We start from the raw sequence: 16,077 nt of genomic DNA on the forward strand, positions 1-16,077 counted from the left end.
AACTGAAATATTTGACTAAGCTGAAGGTAGGTATGTTCTGTCCGAAAACAATTATTGTATGTGGAATTGGTGTAATAGTTAGAGACGTGGTCTATTGACAAGAAGATTGGGGTTCAATTCACACCAAGGATAAAATTTTTGTTTTACTCAATAAAAAAATAATAGAAAATATTTTTTTTATTTTTGTAGAATGTTTACTTATTTAAACATTCTTTAAACGTTCTTTTAATTTTGAAGAATTTTTACTTTATTTTCGAAAGTACGAATACTTACCACTATTCCACGAAGGATTGATAATTATTCCGTGACAAGAGTGTATGAAACTCCTCAAATCATAGTAGAAATTATTCTTGGTTAATAATTTAAAACTTTAGATTAAATAATCACTATTAATTAAATTATTTTATTCACATTTTTGCTTTATTGTGGTCAATCAGTTTTTACTTTATGCGAAATTAAAAAATGGAAATACGTCACACATACGATGTTACAGATAATAATTATGACGGAGGTGATTTAGCTCGAAGCTAACGTCTAAAGGTGTGAGACTATCGATAGCGGTAATGTAATGTAATGTAAATTATAGGTTTCTATTGATTATTTCCCACCTCTATGAGTTTCATCTCTTTTTATTTCACAAGGTAACTGTGTTTTCTATCTCTTACGTTAAAAAGCCGGGTGGTAAGACACTCATCACTGTATATCATTTGAATAGGCACTACTCCAACTTTCCACGGTGTATACGTATACGAATAGTAGTTTGTGTTTGAAAAACTGGTCATAAAAATTTTAAAAAGCAGAAAACAATTTATTTCCAAAACATAACAAGGAATAAATTTTTACAATATAACACCATAAATACCACACAAAGATAAAATATACAATGTAGATTTAATTTTCTATATTTATGTGGTAGCAGGCTGTTTACACTTTCAACATGTTTTAAAAATTTGTTTGCACCGTTTAGAAAAAAAATTGAGTCTTAATATACAATTCAAGAGGGAGAGAATAAAACTTTAAAAGTTTCATTCACTATTTTCATAAATGTCTTTCTATAAATTCTTGAGCTTGTTTTATGCTGGCTCTGAGAAGTGGGTCCCACTCTTGCACTGGCACCTTTTTTGCTTTCATATTGCACACCAAAGTCCCGTCTTGGCCTTTAGGAGGAGCTGCACGACTTTTGAATACTGAAGCTACGGTTTCATTCATCCATTTCTCGGCGTTGAAATCATCAGTCTTGAAATTCTAAAATAAAAAGAAGGAATTATTATTTTTTAACCTAAACACAGACAAACTAGACAGTGAAGAATACGATTAAGAACTAAAGACTATATTGAGCGACTTGGACCATATTAAAAAAAATAGAAGGTTTAATGAAGAATATATCCGGGCCAAAAAAAGAAAGAGCGAAGCACAAAAGAAATATCTCGAAAGTATAACTAGACAAAATACAGTAATTCGATCAAAATTCAAATTAACTGCTACATACTTGCTTAGTGTTAGTTATAGCTGGGGATGATTGGTAACTTTGTCATGGTAACAATTGGCAAGAGACACAGTTGAACCTTTTGGGTAAGTGTTAAGGTTGATATGCACCCTCAATTAATTTGTTTCTGATCCTAGAAATGACTGTGGTAAAATTTTCAACTTAATTGTCGATTTCTACATGATGACTTTGTAATACTTTCAAACCCTAACATAAATTACAGTTTTCTATCGTTATATCCATTGGCTGAGTTGCCAAGTTGTGTGGACAGTAATTTTATCAAATACGCTTTACCATTTAATGCTGATAACTTTATTACTAGTAGACCAATTAGACCAAGATATCTTTTACAACATCTTTGTGTATAATATTTTACTGCTCTGCTGTGTCAATCGGAATATATATAATATATGGTACTCATACAGTCAATTTATTAACAAACATGCTTTAATGATTTTTATTTAATTTTTGTGACGTATAATGTAGGTTTACTAAATAATCAAAATTACTTTGCAGGAACATATATTGTTATTAGAAAAATAAGGTTCCATCTACACATATCAGTGACAAATTATTTATATTATCTAAACACTATTTGAATATCGTATTACCATCAAATTCATACTTTTCATCATATATTACATTTTTGTTGATAGTTAAAAATTAAATGATCTAGTATTATTTAATATCTTAGTGGGAATTACATTTAGGTAAATCCACAAGGAAAATAATTCCTGTAGCTGGCTGTATACCACGTATAACAAAAGAGGTTAGTCTTTGTATGTGGGTATATTTTATTTTATTTTATAAAAACCCTTAAAAGGGCAACATTACAAGCACGAACGTTTTCGGAACAACTGTTCCATCATCAGGTTAAATTACCTAAAATAAGTATAAACCATTTAATTACAGCAAACGTGGTTTAAAATTTTGACTAAGGTTAAAAAACAATAAAATGGTTATACTTACAGGTTACCATGCCTGAGCCACCAAAATATTTGGGTAAAAACCCTTTAAAATGTAATGTGTTACCAAAGATTGTACATGTTGTTAATAATATTATATGATGTTTAATATTTTAATTAGATTTTACTTCAGGTAACATACACCCATGCTTAAGTGAGTTCCAGTGTCCGGAGAGTAAACCTCTTCAAACGGACTACGGTTGGCAACTGATTGATAAAATACCAATGAATGGTGTCAAAAACAAAATGTCAATGAACCATGAAACAGTGTTAGTTAAACATTATATTACTACAGCCAAAAGATTAAAAAACTTTGATGATGTTAAAATGATAACAGCAATCCAGGTGTTGGGATTTAAAAATTTTTCTATAATTATTTAATATTGGATATAAAATGTAAATTACTGGTGTTGTTTAAGTGCATGTTTAAGAGGATGACGTATGCATTAGGCAGCTTATGTTACTCTTTATCGTATGGAGTGTGGTCTAAAAGGTGTAATTTGTGAAGAATTAGCTGAAATATATAGAAATGTCCTTTTATGTTGCTTACATCTAGGACAAGGAAAAATAAATAGTATATATTTGTAGCTAATGTAAGACTTCATATGTAGATGAAATTGTTTAATACTGCTTGTATCGTAAAAATTTTTAATATAAGTGAGTCCAATAGATTGAAAAAAGGGATTGAAAATCTTCCGGCTGAAGGAATTAAAGTTATAATATATGTGATTAAATTTTAAAAATTTTTTTTTTTTTTTGGAAAGACTGAGATCCTCAGAGACTTGGCAGGAATAAAAGTAAATGAAATGACTAAAGAATAAAGGAGAGTGGGTCAAAGGGAAATGAATGAGTTAATCAACAAAATTAGAGATGATAGAGGTCCTTCATGCTTAAAGCATCTAGCACCCTGAACAAAATATATGTTGGTTATATTAAATTCGACACATAAAAGCTTGAAATTTTATCTGTGAGTATGGTGTACTAAGTTGTTGACTAAGAGAGGGGGGAGCAATGGTTGATTAAGGGTTTAGGTAAAGTGGGAGAGAGTGTATTCTGATGAATTGCTGGATTGTGTTTAAATGTTTACTGAGTTTAGAACTAATGAGTGGATGGTAGATATATGAAAAGACAGAGAACTAGCAAAAGAAAAAAGAATGGACAGGAATATGATGTAAACGTGAAGATTGTGAAATAATGAAATAGTGAGGTATAAAAGATATGATGTTAACAATAGGGGGCTGAAAAATTTTTTTTGGAGGGAGTGTTGTGACAGTAGTGTAGAGAGAATGGTTGTTTTAAAAAGCAACGATTGTTGAGAAGGATTAAGGTGTTGATGTTTATAGAGGAAGGTCAGATAAAGAAGATGGGGTAAATTTGAGAAGTCTAAAAAGATCTGTTGACAATACCCACATTTCTTTTAAAGTCCTGAACAATCTAGGACAATGTTTAACCAATTCAAAAGATTGCATCAACTACATGGATCGTAGTGGTGTTTACAAATTACAGTGCTCTGATTGTGATGCTACATATATAGGTAGAACCTGTAGATCACTAACTTCCCGTTCCCTAGAACACACTAAAAAAGAGAACACTTCAACCTTCTCACAACATCTTGCACAACATAAACATACCCTAAACATACCAGAAGACGTCTCTTTGTTACATAATATACCCCAAAAAAATTTTCTAAAATTAGATCTATATGAAGACTTGGAAATAGTCAAGGAAAAGCAAAGAAGCCCCAACTGCGTTAATCGCCATGTATCTTTCAACCGTGACTTTCAACCCTTACACCGACAACTCTTCTCATAACCCACACTTCTCAAATTTACCCCATCTTCTTTATCTGACCTTCCTCTATAAACATCAACACCTTAATCCTTCTCAACAATCGTTGCTTTTTAAAACAACCATTCTCTCTACACTACTGTCACAACACTCCCTCCAAAAAAATTTTTTCAGCCCCCTATTGTTAACATCATATCTTTTATACCTCACTATTTCATTATTTCACAATCTTCACGTTTACATCATATTCCTGTCCATTCTTTTTTCTTTTGCTAGTTCTCTGTCTTTTCATATATCTACCATCCACTCATTAGTTCTAAACTCAGTAAACATTTAAACACAATCCAGCAATTCATCAGAATACACTCTCTCCCACTTTACCTAAACCCTTAATCAACCATTGCTCCCCCCTCTCTTAGTCAACAACTTAGTACACCATACTCACAGATAAAATTTCAAGCTTTTATGTGTCGAATTTAATATAACCAACATATATTTTGTTCAAGGTGCTAGATGCTTTAAGCATGAAGGACCTCTATCATCTCTAATTTTGTTGATTAACTCATTCATTTCCCTTTGACCCACTCTCCTTTATTCTTTAGTCATTTCATTTACTTTTATTCCTGCCAAGTCTCTGAGGATCTCAGTCTTTCCAAAAAAAAAAATTTTTTAAAATTTAATCACATATATTATAACTTTAATTCCTTCAGCCGGAAGATTTTCAATCCCTTTTTTCAATCTATTGGACTCACTTATATTAAAAATTTTTACGATACAAGCAGTATTAAACAATTTCATCTACATATGAAGTCTTACATTAGCTACAAATATATACTATTTATTTTTCCTTGTCCTAGATGTAAGCAACATAAAAGGACATTTCCATATATTTCAGCTAATTCTTCACAAATTACACCTTTTAGACCACACTCCATACGATAAAGAGTAACATAAGCTGCCTAATGCATACGTCATCCTCTTAAACATGCACTTAAATAACACCAGTAATTTACATTTTATATCCAATATTAAATAATTATAGAAAAATTTTTAAATCCCAACACCTGGATTGCTGTTATCATTTTAACATCATCAAAGTTTTTTAATCTTTTGGCTGTAGTAATATAATGTTTAACTAACACTGTTTCATGGTTCATTGACATTTTGTTTTTGACACCATTCATTGGTATTTTATCAATCAGTTGCCAACCGTAGTCCGTTTGAAGAGGTTTACTCTCCGGACACTGGAACTCACTTAAGCATGGGTGTATGTTACCTGAAGTAAAATCTAATTAAAATATTAAACATCATATAATATTATTAACAACATGTACAATCTTTGGTAACACATTACATTTTAAAGGGTTTTTACCCAAATATTTTGGTGGCTCAGGCATGGTAACCTGTAAGTATAACCATTTTATTGTTTTTTAACCTTAGTCAAAATTTTAAACCACGTTTGCTGTAATTAAATGGTTTATACTTATTTTAGGTAATTTAACCTGATGATGGAACAGTTGTTCCGAAAACGTTCGTGCTTGTAATGTTGCCCTTTTAAGGGTTTTTATAAAATAAAATATACCCACATACAAAGACTAACCTCTTTTATTTAGGTAAATGGTCAATCGTCAAAAATGTTATTTATAACATGCGAACATGTCTTCCTTTTGGTATGTTTATTACTGGTTTCAGGTTTGTTATCTTCCTAATTAGTGAGTCTTCTTCTCTTCCTTGTATGTGTCCAAACCATTTCAGTCTTTGTGCATTAATAAATTTTACTATGTCTTCCCCTTCGGTTCTATTTCTATTTCTTATTTCATGCTTCATTAGTCTTCTATATTCTCCTTGTTCTGTCTTTATTGGGCTGTGTATTCTCATAATTTTTCTTTCAATAATTCTTAGTTTTTCTTCATCTTTTTTTCGTAAGACACATTACTTCCGCTCCGTATGCTATCACCGGTCTAATTGCTGCTCTATATATTTTTGTTTTGTCAGCGGTATTGCTATATAATTCTCAGTCCTCTCAGGTCTCTATATAATTCTAATTAATTTCTTATAGATACTGTAAATTTCTGTTTTAAAGTCATTTCTAATTTAATTAAATAAAGTGTTGTTACTCTGTTAGTTGTACCTCAAAAAGGGCCTTCTTAAAAAGTACCTTCGGGAGTGACAACCCTTAATTGGCACAGTCAGTGGATTAGTGAGAGAGTCTCTAGAAGATCCTCGTCGTTTTCAAACGTTTGCCCCCTAGAGAACCAAAATCCAGGGAAAAATGCAGCCATTTAACCCACGGATTTCAGGCAAATTGGCACAGGAGCGACAATGGACAGGAATCCACAGCTATGAAATGCTTCGCAATGCTGCTAAAAACAGAATTATTTAACATCTCACCTGACAAGACGATGTACGGTGGACGCCTACGCAGAAATGCATGGCACCTTAAGAAGAAGAAGGCACAGGAACATATTTATGAATAAAGCCAAAAAGAAACTTAAAGAAGAAAAGAAACTTGTACCAAAAAGGAATGCATCCAAGCATCATCCTATACCTGTAAGCAAATTTCATCTTATTTCTAATTCTAATATTATTTCGCCAGTGTCATCCTTTAGAATAAGCGATTTTCTTTCAACAATTTTTAAATCTAACATAGAATCTAGTGAAAATATCAAACCAGATTTACATTTAGTTGACAACAATCATTCTTAAGTCCACAGATTCATTTGAAATACCTTCTATAATTATTACACCAGCATCCAGTTCAAATAATTCTAATATGACACCAATTTTTGATGTTAATAAAGATCTTTCTATCGTGCCAGAGTACGACGGCAATCCAAATGAACTTCACAATTTTATTGGTGTAATGTCCATGCTCCTAAACCATTTCTGGGATCATACAAATCCCAAAATTTTTCAAAATCATATGCTTACCCGAGGAATTATGAACAAAATTAAAGAAAGAGCCAGAGAAATTATTTCTGTATACGGCTTTAAAGACTGACCGTCAATAAAATCAAGTCTTGTCCAAAATTTTGAAGACCAATGTAACGAAAACTCATTAACTAGAGATTTAGTCAATCTTCGTCAAGCTCCAAACGAAAATCCTCATCAATTTCATGAAAAAGTCATAAGTCTTTTAAATACTATTTCAAATTACATTGAATTGCACATAAGGAAGTTAAAAGAAGTAAGAAAGAGTTTTTCCAACAACAAGCTCTAACCACATTTATAGCAGGTCTAAGAGAACCGCTAGGATCAACAATTCGATCCATGAGACCACCGAATCTCGCTCTTGCTATCCAATATGGAAGGAAAGAAAAAGAAGAAAAGGAAGAAAATGACATTAGATATCTGAAAAACTCATAATTATTCCTTATCATCTTCTAACAAACTATCTGCCACTTCACAAACGCAGAGACACAATTTAACTCATACACTCGCTCCTACAGGATAGCAGCCTGAGGTGATCAAGCCCCAATATCCACAGCAATTCTTTGGGCCAAATCAAATGCCTTTGCAACAAACGTAATTCAACAATCAAGAGGGACATTTCAACCCCCTACATTCCAACAAAATCAACAAATCACTCACTTATAGGAATTATAAGAGCTAATGAATTATCCCTGTCTGTCTGTCCATCAGTCCGTTATTAGAAGAGACAGAATGACAAATGAGGTGTATTAGATGGTATTAAAGGTGAGAAATTTGTCTCGGACTTCCGAATCTAGAGTTGCAACCGGAAGTACTGTTTTAAAGTCACCGAAATAGAACAAACGATATATTATTCGCCTCGAATTATGAAGACGAGGACAAATATATACTTCCGGTTCTACTTCCAGTCACGATGGGTGAAAACCTAGGTCTTACGAAGTCCAATTGCTTGTTATACTATGACTTTGGGTAAAATAGAAAAATTTTGATAAAAAATTTGGAAAAAATAGAATTGGACTTACATGTGTAAACAATTAATCATTTAAATAGTTTATTATTAAAAATGTAATCAAATGTTATCTTTTATTACCTTGGGAACACAGCATCTTGCTTTGACAGTATTATCGGCGTAGGCTATGACTAAGATTGGATAATCTGGACATAATCGTGTTGCTTTAAGTAACTGTACTTTTTCGAGCATAACCGAACATCTCAAATAATGAACTAAATATTTGTTGTCATTCTTTGTTATCCGGATATTCGTATCTAGGGCACTCTGCATCTCCATCTCTATAAAATCCCTAAAAATAACCAATAATACAAAGATAACATAAAATATATATAACACATTCTGTTGAGCATTTAATGAAGCACATACTCACAAAACATAACTATTTATTTACTTATAAAACCATGATACTATGATTAAGAAGATAAGATATTGCGCATAAGTCGTGACGTAATTGGAGAGCTGCACGTTCGTAATGTCAGTTTTTTGTATGTGTCAATAAATAATTTTTAATAAATAGTTTGGAGATATCCTTTTGTGTACGATTATTGTAATTATTAGACCTTTTTTTAATATTATTATTTTGCTAATCGAATAATTTCATCAGAGAATGCATAAAAATCCCATTTAACTTTAACAAGAATTCAAATTCTGCTCTCCAATGACGGCATGCGCGAACACGACCGATTTTGTGCTACGGGAAGATCCTATCTTGTTATTCATAGTATCATGTATAAAACGGTTACATGTTACATATAATTCATTTAATCATAGCAGCGTTAACATTCGGAGCTGCTCATTGACACGACATAACCTCACCCAAGCCTGTCTGAATTTTTCCGAAGTGTCTACTGTTCCGATGCAGGATTAATATATAACATCTCCCTCGTTAGAGGTCAAGCTTAATGGGAGCTTTTACTAATCTTCCGGAGCGCGTTCTAATATTATAATCTGTGGATGTTTCATCTCGAGGTAGAGATGGGCTTGTATCTTCTTGATGAACTTGGACGATCTCCTTTGGTTCTAATTGAACCGATTCGTGTCTCGAATTTGGATTCACTGTGGGTTCAATTGTAACACTGTCACGTAACACTGGCATATTACCACACACTATAGGAGTTTCTGACTTTTGGGTCTCGTCAGAATCTAGGATTCTATCGTCACCTCTGTCTTTTCTCATATCATTTGCATGCGCGAATTTTATAACATCACATATAACTTAAAATTTTCATAATCTTACCTTTCTGCCATAATTTTGTTTGTTTGTTTTTTTAATATAAACACATTCATTAACTTTATACAAGATATGGCCATTGTTGATTGAAATGCTTATTATTATGGCAAGAAGGTTTCAACATATTAAATCTAGTTCTAGGAGGAACTTTAAAAATACTTTCACTCGAAGAAATCCCTGTAGCAGTTGAAGTTGTTCTAAAGAGAATAAAAAGTTTTGAATTTTCTGAATAACTAATTGTTTATTAATCTCCTCTCTCTCTCTCTCTCTCTCTCTCTCTCTCTCTCTCTCTCTCTCTCTCTCTCAAATTTTTCTGTACTATTTGAACACTACATTTGAACATTATTTTGAGGGTGATACGAAGGTGTCTTCACTGGTTTTATTCTATTTGCTTGACAAAATGCTACAAATTCACTGGAATTGAAAGGAGATCCATTGTCTGAGACTAATTCGACCGGAAGACCAATTATAGTAAACATATCTCTTAATTTTGATATAGTCTCTGATGCATCTGTGTCATTTGACATTAATTTAACATCTAACCATTTTGATTTCTGATCAATTAAAATCAAAAATGTATATTTAAATTTAAAGAAGAAATCTATATACACTCTGTAAAAGTTGTGTGGTGCTGATGGCCACGGACATAATTCCTTGTTTGAATTTGTAAAATTTTGACATTGTTGACATACATTACAACAAGATATAAATTTTTCAATACGTTCATTCACATTTGGCCACCAACAATATGAACGTAACAACATTTTAGTACGAACAATACCATTATGTTGTTCATGAAATAAGTCTAATACATTACCGTGTAATTTTTTTGGAATAACTACTCGATTTCCTAGTAGGAAGCAATTTTGTTCCATTGACAATTAGTTTCTACGTTTAAAGTATGGTTTCAAGGATTCATCACTCACTTCCATGGGCCAACCCGACAGAATAAAATATTTAACTTTTAATAACAACAAATCCTTGTTTGTCTCATTCGCAATATGACAAGCATTTAAAGGTATTTAATCTACCAAGCTAAAAGAATACAAACAATATGTAATTTTTGTATTTTCACCACAGGGTAATCGTGATAAACCATCAGCATTATTAATTGCTGCCCCCTTTTTATACGGATCATCGTATTGATAACCTCACCGAGTGATAACCCATCTTGTGATTCTTGCAGCCGCTGAAATTGGAATTCCTTTATTTTTGCCAAAGATAAACTGTTATGGCTGATGATCCGTATCAGCGTAAATTTGCGACCATAAAATATTGATGAAATTTATTTAGAGCAAACATAATAGCGAGTGCTTCCCTTTCCAAATTACTATACTTTTTTCCGTATTAGATAGTGTACTTAATGCAAACATGACAGGTTTCTCTATATGACCAATTTTATGATTTAAGACACAACCAACACCATAACTACTTGCATCACATGTAACATAAATTGGAAAAGACGGATCGTAATGTGTAATGAAACTTTTAGATGTTAACCACTTCTTACTTTCTTGAAATACTTTATCACACTCAGGTGACCAGCAATTATTAAAATCAATATTATTTTGACACTGTTCATATAATGGTTTTAATTTGGAAGACAACATTGGAATAACCTTTCCGTAGTAATTTAGCAAACCTAAATATGACTTTAATTCAGTTATATTTTTTGGCGTTGGAGCTGAATTTTCAGGTTCTAATGCAGACAAAAATCCCAGAAATAATGAATTTTCTTCATTCACTTCATCTTGTATATCCCCTTCTTCTAACAACATAACTTTCGAACGACAGACAGTACTTGTATGTCCCACTTTCTTACAACTGAAACATTGCTATGCTTTGGCTGGACATTTTGATGAATAATGTTTTCTACCACATCTAAAGCATGACTTATATTGGAAATAACTTCTACCAGCTTGATGACCACCATCATTTAATTGTAGCTTTCTTCTTTCTGAACATTTCTTTATCTAACTTTAGGAGTTTACGTTTTATTGTGACTGATCTTGCACCACATACATACAAGTCTGTCTCTGAGGGATTCGTTCAAAAATTGACCAAATTTACAATATTGAGCCACACTCTTCAGTTTTGTCACCAAACTTTTAATATCCTGCTGCGGCTCTTGACTTGTGTTGTAAAATTTATACCTTTCAGCGATAACTAACCGGTTTGGACTATACTGTTCACTCAGAACTCTTTTTAACTCTTCAAACGTTTTTGAACTTGTTAATTCTGGTGCTAATAAGTCTTTTAAGACACTGTAAACTTCTCCACCGATTAGAGTAATCAATAATGGATTTTCCTTGTCTTCTTCAACTACATTACATAAAAACAACTGCTCAAGTTTCTAGATAAGACGTGGCATCACTTTTAGCAGGATCGAATTGTTCAATAGCCCCAATTAACGACATTTTTCGACTTTTATGTGGATTCTTTCTGTGACTCGTCGCCAAATATGTTGTATATTTAATGAAGCACAGACTAAGAAAATCGTAACTATCTATTTACTTATAAAACGGTTACATATAACGGAGCTGCTCATCGACATGACATAACCTCACCCAAACCTGTCTAATGTTTCCGAAGTGTCTACTGTTCCGATGCAGAATTAATATATAACACATTCTACACTTTGTATGTTATTAGGAATTTTCGAATATCTCGAGATATAAATAACATTTGAATATAACTAAAGTATACTTACTTGAGTATTTCCGTTTCGGCATGCTGTATTTTCCTACTGATCATATCAAGTTTATCACTACATTTTACTTTGGTGGTGACCGGAAGATCTCCAGAATTATTTAATTGTAATCTTAGATTTGTAAGTAATTTATCGAGTATTGGTTGCTAAAACGTGAAAATATACATTATTAATATAGAAAGAAATTATTGAAAAAATAAAAAATATAATACTTGTATACAGGGTGGCCCGTTTGTAATGTATCAAACTGAAATCGAAGATTCTTGGCCTCAAAATATTACGATCGGACGTAACTTGCTTTGAGAAAATATTTATAATAAAAAAGATACAGCGTGACAAATTTGAAATTTATAAAATTATTTATAGCAGTAAACTGAAATGTTTCGGATGTACAAGCGTAAACATTTTGAGTTGGAGGTTTTACGGAATGAAAAATGCTATTATATCGGTCTCGATGTATTTTATAGGGGGCGCCACGTTGTTGGTGTAATGGTACACATAACTTTTCTTGTTCTTAAATTGCTCCCTTTATTGAAAAATATTAAGGATACATTATTTTTGGGGAAAACTGTACATACTCCCAAGTCAGGTCCCTCCATAAATGACGGACTTTTGGCTTTTCGAACCTTTTTTTAAACTTTTAATTGTTTATAACTTTTTTAAATATCAATGAATATTTTTGGTTGTAGCACCGACCGTAGAGAGACATTTAAAGAGTAAAATGCCGTTTGGTTAATCTTGATAAGGGTTCGAAATACGAGTGACACTTGGTTGAAAAAAACCTGGTTTCGAGAAAAGTTCATTAAAGTAAACAACTGCCGTTGTCCAGCCCGCTTGAGTGGCGGAATTAACCGCTTGACTAGCTGTGCTTTCCCCTCTCTACACCTACTTCAAGGTTCAAGGGTAGTTTCTAGCAATTTTTGAAAATGGTTTTCAATTTTCCTGGCGGAGGAACCTGACCTTAAAAGTCAGGTCAGGTAAAACTGGTCAAACCTGACCAGTTTGGATCATAAGAGCTGGGGGGAAATAATATTACGAGCTAAAAGAAAAAGATCAACAGAAAAAACTGCGGGAAATTAAAACCGTTACCTGCTACACATTCATACATAAAAACCATCAATTATACCACCTGTGTTGAAAAATAAAGAGAACAGAATCGTTTTACAACACGAAAAATCGAAATAAATAAAATGAAGTGATAAAAAGTTCTTATGTCTTGCTATAAAATTACATATTTTTACCTTATCCATATTATCATCAACATGTTTTGAAAACGCCTCTATCTGTTCCACTAATTGAGTACCATTACGCCTAACTAACTGTGCTCTTTCACCCGTCACAGCTGTTAACGATGAAGTACTTCTTCCTAAAGATTTTATATTAGTTATGCAGAAATCTTCTATATCTGCCGTATTTAGAACATGTGTACCACAACATGGTTCCCTAAAAGGAAGAAGACAAAATTATTATATCTTGGATGTCAAACCATTAGGTAGAATTAATTAACCCCTTCGTGACAGACCATCATTCGGCAAGTCGGCTCCTATATACGAATTCGAGCGCTTACCGAGCGGCTTCGCCCGGTCGGTTAAAATACATTATCACACTACAACTAATTAAAGTTAATGTAATAATAACATTAATTTTAGAAATACAATATTTTTATTAAATTAATTATTCTATATAGTATGTGAGCTAAATTAAATTTTAACTATAAAATACCTATTTAAACGAAAATTATTAAAAAATATAGAAACTTAGGAAAACAAAATAAACGAAAAATTCTATTGAAATAATAACATGCCACGAGAACAATTTTATTTATCCTGGTACTGGTCAAAATGCTCTTTGGAACACAATGCTACATCACAGCCGGAACAAAAAAGAAACGTATATTTATTTTCTAGCAATGTTGCAGCAAACAAAACACCTTCACCTTTTTTGTTTATCTTTACCAAGTCTAATCAAATTATGTTTCACTTTCAATTTCTTCTTGGGGTTTGAAAGATTCGCGATATTCAGAATATGGCGGATTGTAATGAGACAGTAATTCGTCACACAATTTTTGTGTAAGCTCCACAAAGGGAATTTGTTTGTTGGAGGCGTTTTGGTAGATTACTCTAGCGTTCAACACCATTCTTTGAAGCATGTGTACTCCTAATTTTTTGAACCAGGTGTAGTTCTTTCTGGCAGCATTATATGGTTCGATTTCTTGATCAATAATATCTACTGCACCCATGTACACTTTGTTGAAGTTTCATATCTTTGTTTTTCTTCGAAACCAGTAGTAAGTTTTGTAGTCAAAACATAGACATCCCGTTTGTCGCGAAATTTAACAACTAGCATATCTTTATTTCTAAAAAAACACGACTGATACTTATCTAGGGGAAGTCCTGAAATTTCTTGCGGGAGTCCTCGCCTTATATTTATAGTGCCTGTTACAAAAGTGTTTTTTGATATTAGAAATTGAGCCAAGCGGACAGACAAATACCAGCTATTCAGGATTACTTCACGACCTTCTTCCAATAGATTTCGCATCAGGAAAACAACTATTCGCTCACTCATTGATAATGATGTTGTGCCTGGTATATAAGATATATCATATATATCTTTCGCAATATACAGTCCGAAGTTGAATGTATAACCCCTCATTTTTGGATCGCAGGGGCATAAACAAAATAATTTTATTCCAAATCTGGACCTTTTTGTTTTAATATATTGCTTGAAATGCAAGCGGCCTGTAGCATAAGACATTCATCAATTGCGCATGTTTCACCTGTCAATTAGGAGTGTGGTATTTTCACGAAACAGCAAAAAAAAAACAGCTAAACGCGTCAGCGGTCTTGATTTTTGTAGAGCTCCTGGAGGACCGAATCTCAAAAACTTTACAATTCCGAAAAACCTATAAGAAACAAACATAAACATCTATGACACAAAAATAAAATCTACATTACTCACCTGTCTCTACCATGGACGTATAAACATAGATGGACCCAGCAATAAGATACCTTAAACACACACTGTTTTGAAGCTTCGATATTCCTGGACAAGAGGGTAAAGGGGAGTAAAACGGGTATCGATAGACTGTGATACTTCCTCAATGAGCATAAGCGTGCTTGAATTTTTACTCGCGGGGATAATTATTCAGACGTTAATAATTGGAAGTAGTAATAATGTATAAAAACACGTTTTTATAGAAAAAATAAAATACAATTTTATTTGCTTTAAAATTAATACAATAAAATATAGTTGAGCTTAAGTTAATTTTTTAATAGGTATCAAATAATCCTACGATAAAAAAACAATTAAAAAATATACATTTGTCAAATTTAAGTACATACCTATATTTATTGATAATGTGTTAAAACATATTTTTTCAAATTGTGACAAATTTGTTTTAATAAAATATAAATAGATTCCTCGTAGTAAGAGTTTCTGCTACAAAATTATTTATTGATCATTCCAAAGCTCTTGCTGGCATTTGACATAGAATTATTTGCAAATATACCTACTTATTAAAAAGTAGGCGTGAAAATGTATAAATTATTGGAAAGCTATTTACCGAACAGAAATATTAAAGTAAAAATGGTAAATAGACATAATAGAAGACGTTGGTATAGAAATAAATTTTTCTTCTTCTTCTTCAGTGCCTTATCCGGTCCGGATGTTGGCGATCATCAAGGCTATCATGGTTTTGTTGACTGCTCTGCGAAACAGCTCCGCTGAGGTCATCCCAAACCATTGTCGGAGATTTTTCAACCACGAGATACGACGGCGTCCCGGTCCTCTTCTGCCAAATACTTTACCCTGCATAACAAGTTGAAGAATTCGATATTTTTCTTCGTTCCGCATCACGTGGCCGAGGTACTCAAGCTTGCGTTGTTTAATTATAAATTATAAATATAAATCAATAAATTTTTATTGATTACGAAATAAAACAGTCTTAGTAAGAAC

General features: G+C 32.5%; 1 protein-coding gene across 2 annotated transcripts in view; it reads right to left on the reverse strand.

Annotated features, from left to right (window-relative positions):
- Positions 1-807: 807 nt before the first annotated feature.
- Positions 808-16,077, reverse strand: part of AlaRS-m (alanine--tRNA ligase, mitochondrial) — a 35,332-nt gene continuing 20,062 nt past the window's right edge. For both annotated transcript variants that reach the window (XM_072531590.1, XM_072531589.1), the window contains exons 9-12: positions 13,365-13,566; positions 12,124-12,269; positions 8,261-8,471; positions 808-1,245 (exon numbers count right to left, since the gene is read on the reverse strand). In XM_072531590.1, coding sequence (XP_072387691.1) covers positions 1,039-1,245; positions 8,261-8,471; positions 12,124-12,269; positions 13,365-13,566 — 766 coding nt within the window. In that variant the 3' untranslated portion in view covers positions 808-1,038. The remainder of the gene's footprint in view (positions 1,246-8,260; positions 8,472-12,123; positions 12,270-13,364; positions 13,567-16,077) is intronic.

This window comes from Diabrotica undecimpunctata, chromosome 5 (assembly GCF_040954645.1).
Source record: "Diabrotica undecimpunctata isolate CICGRU chromosome 5, icDiaUnde3, whole genome shotgun sequence".
NCBI lineage: Eukaryota > Metazoa > Arthropoda > Insecta > Coleoptera > Chrysomelidae > Diabrotica > Diabrotica undecimpunctata.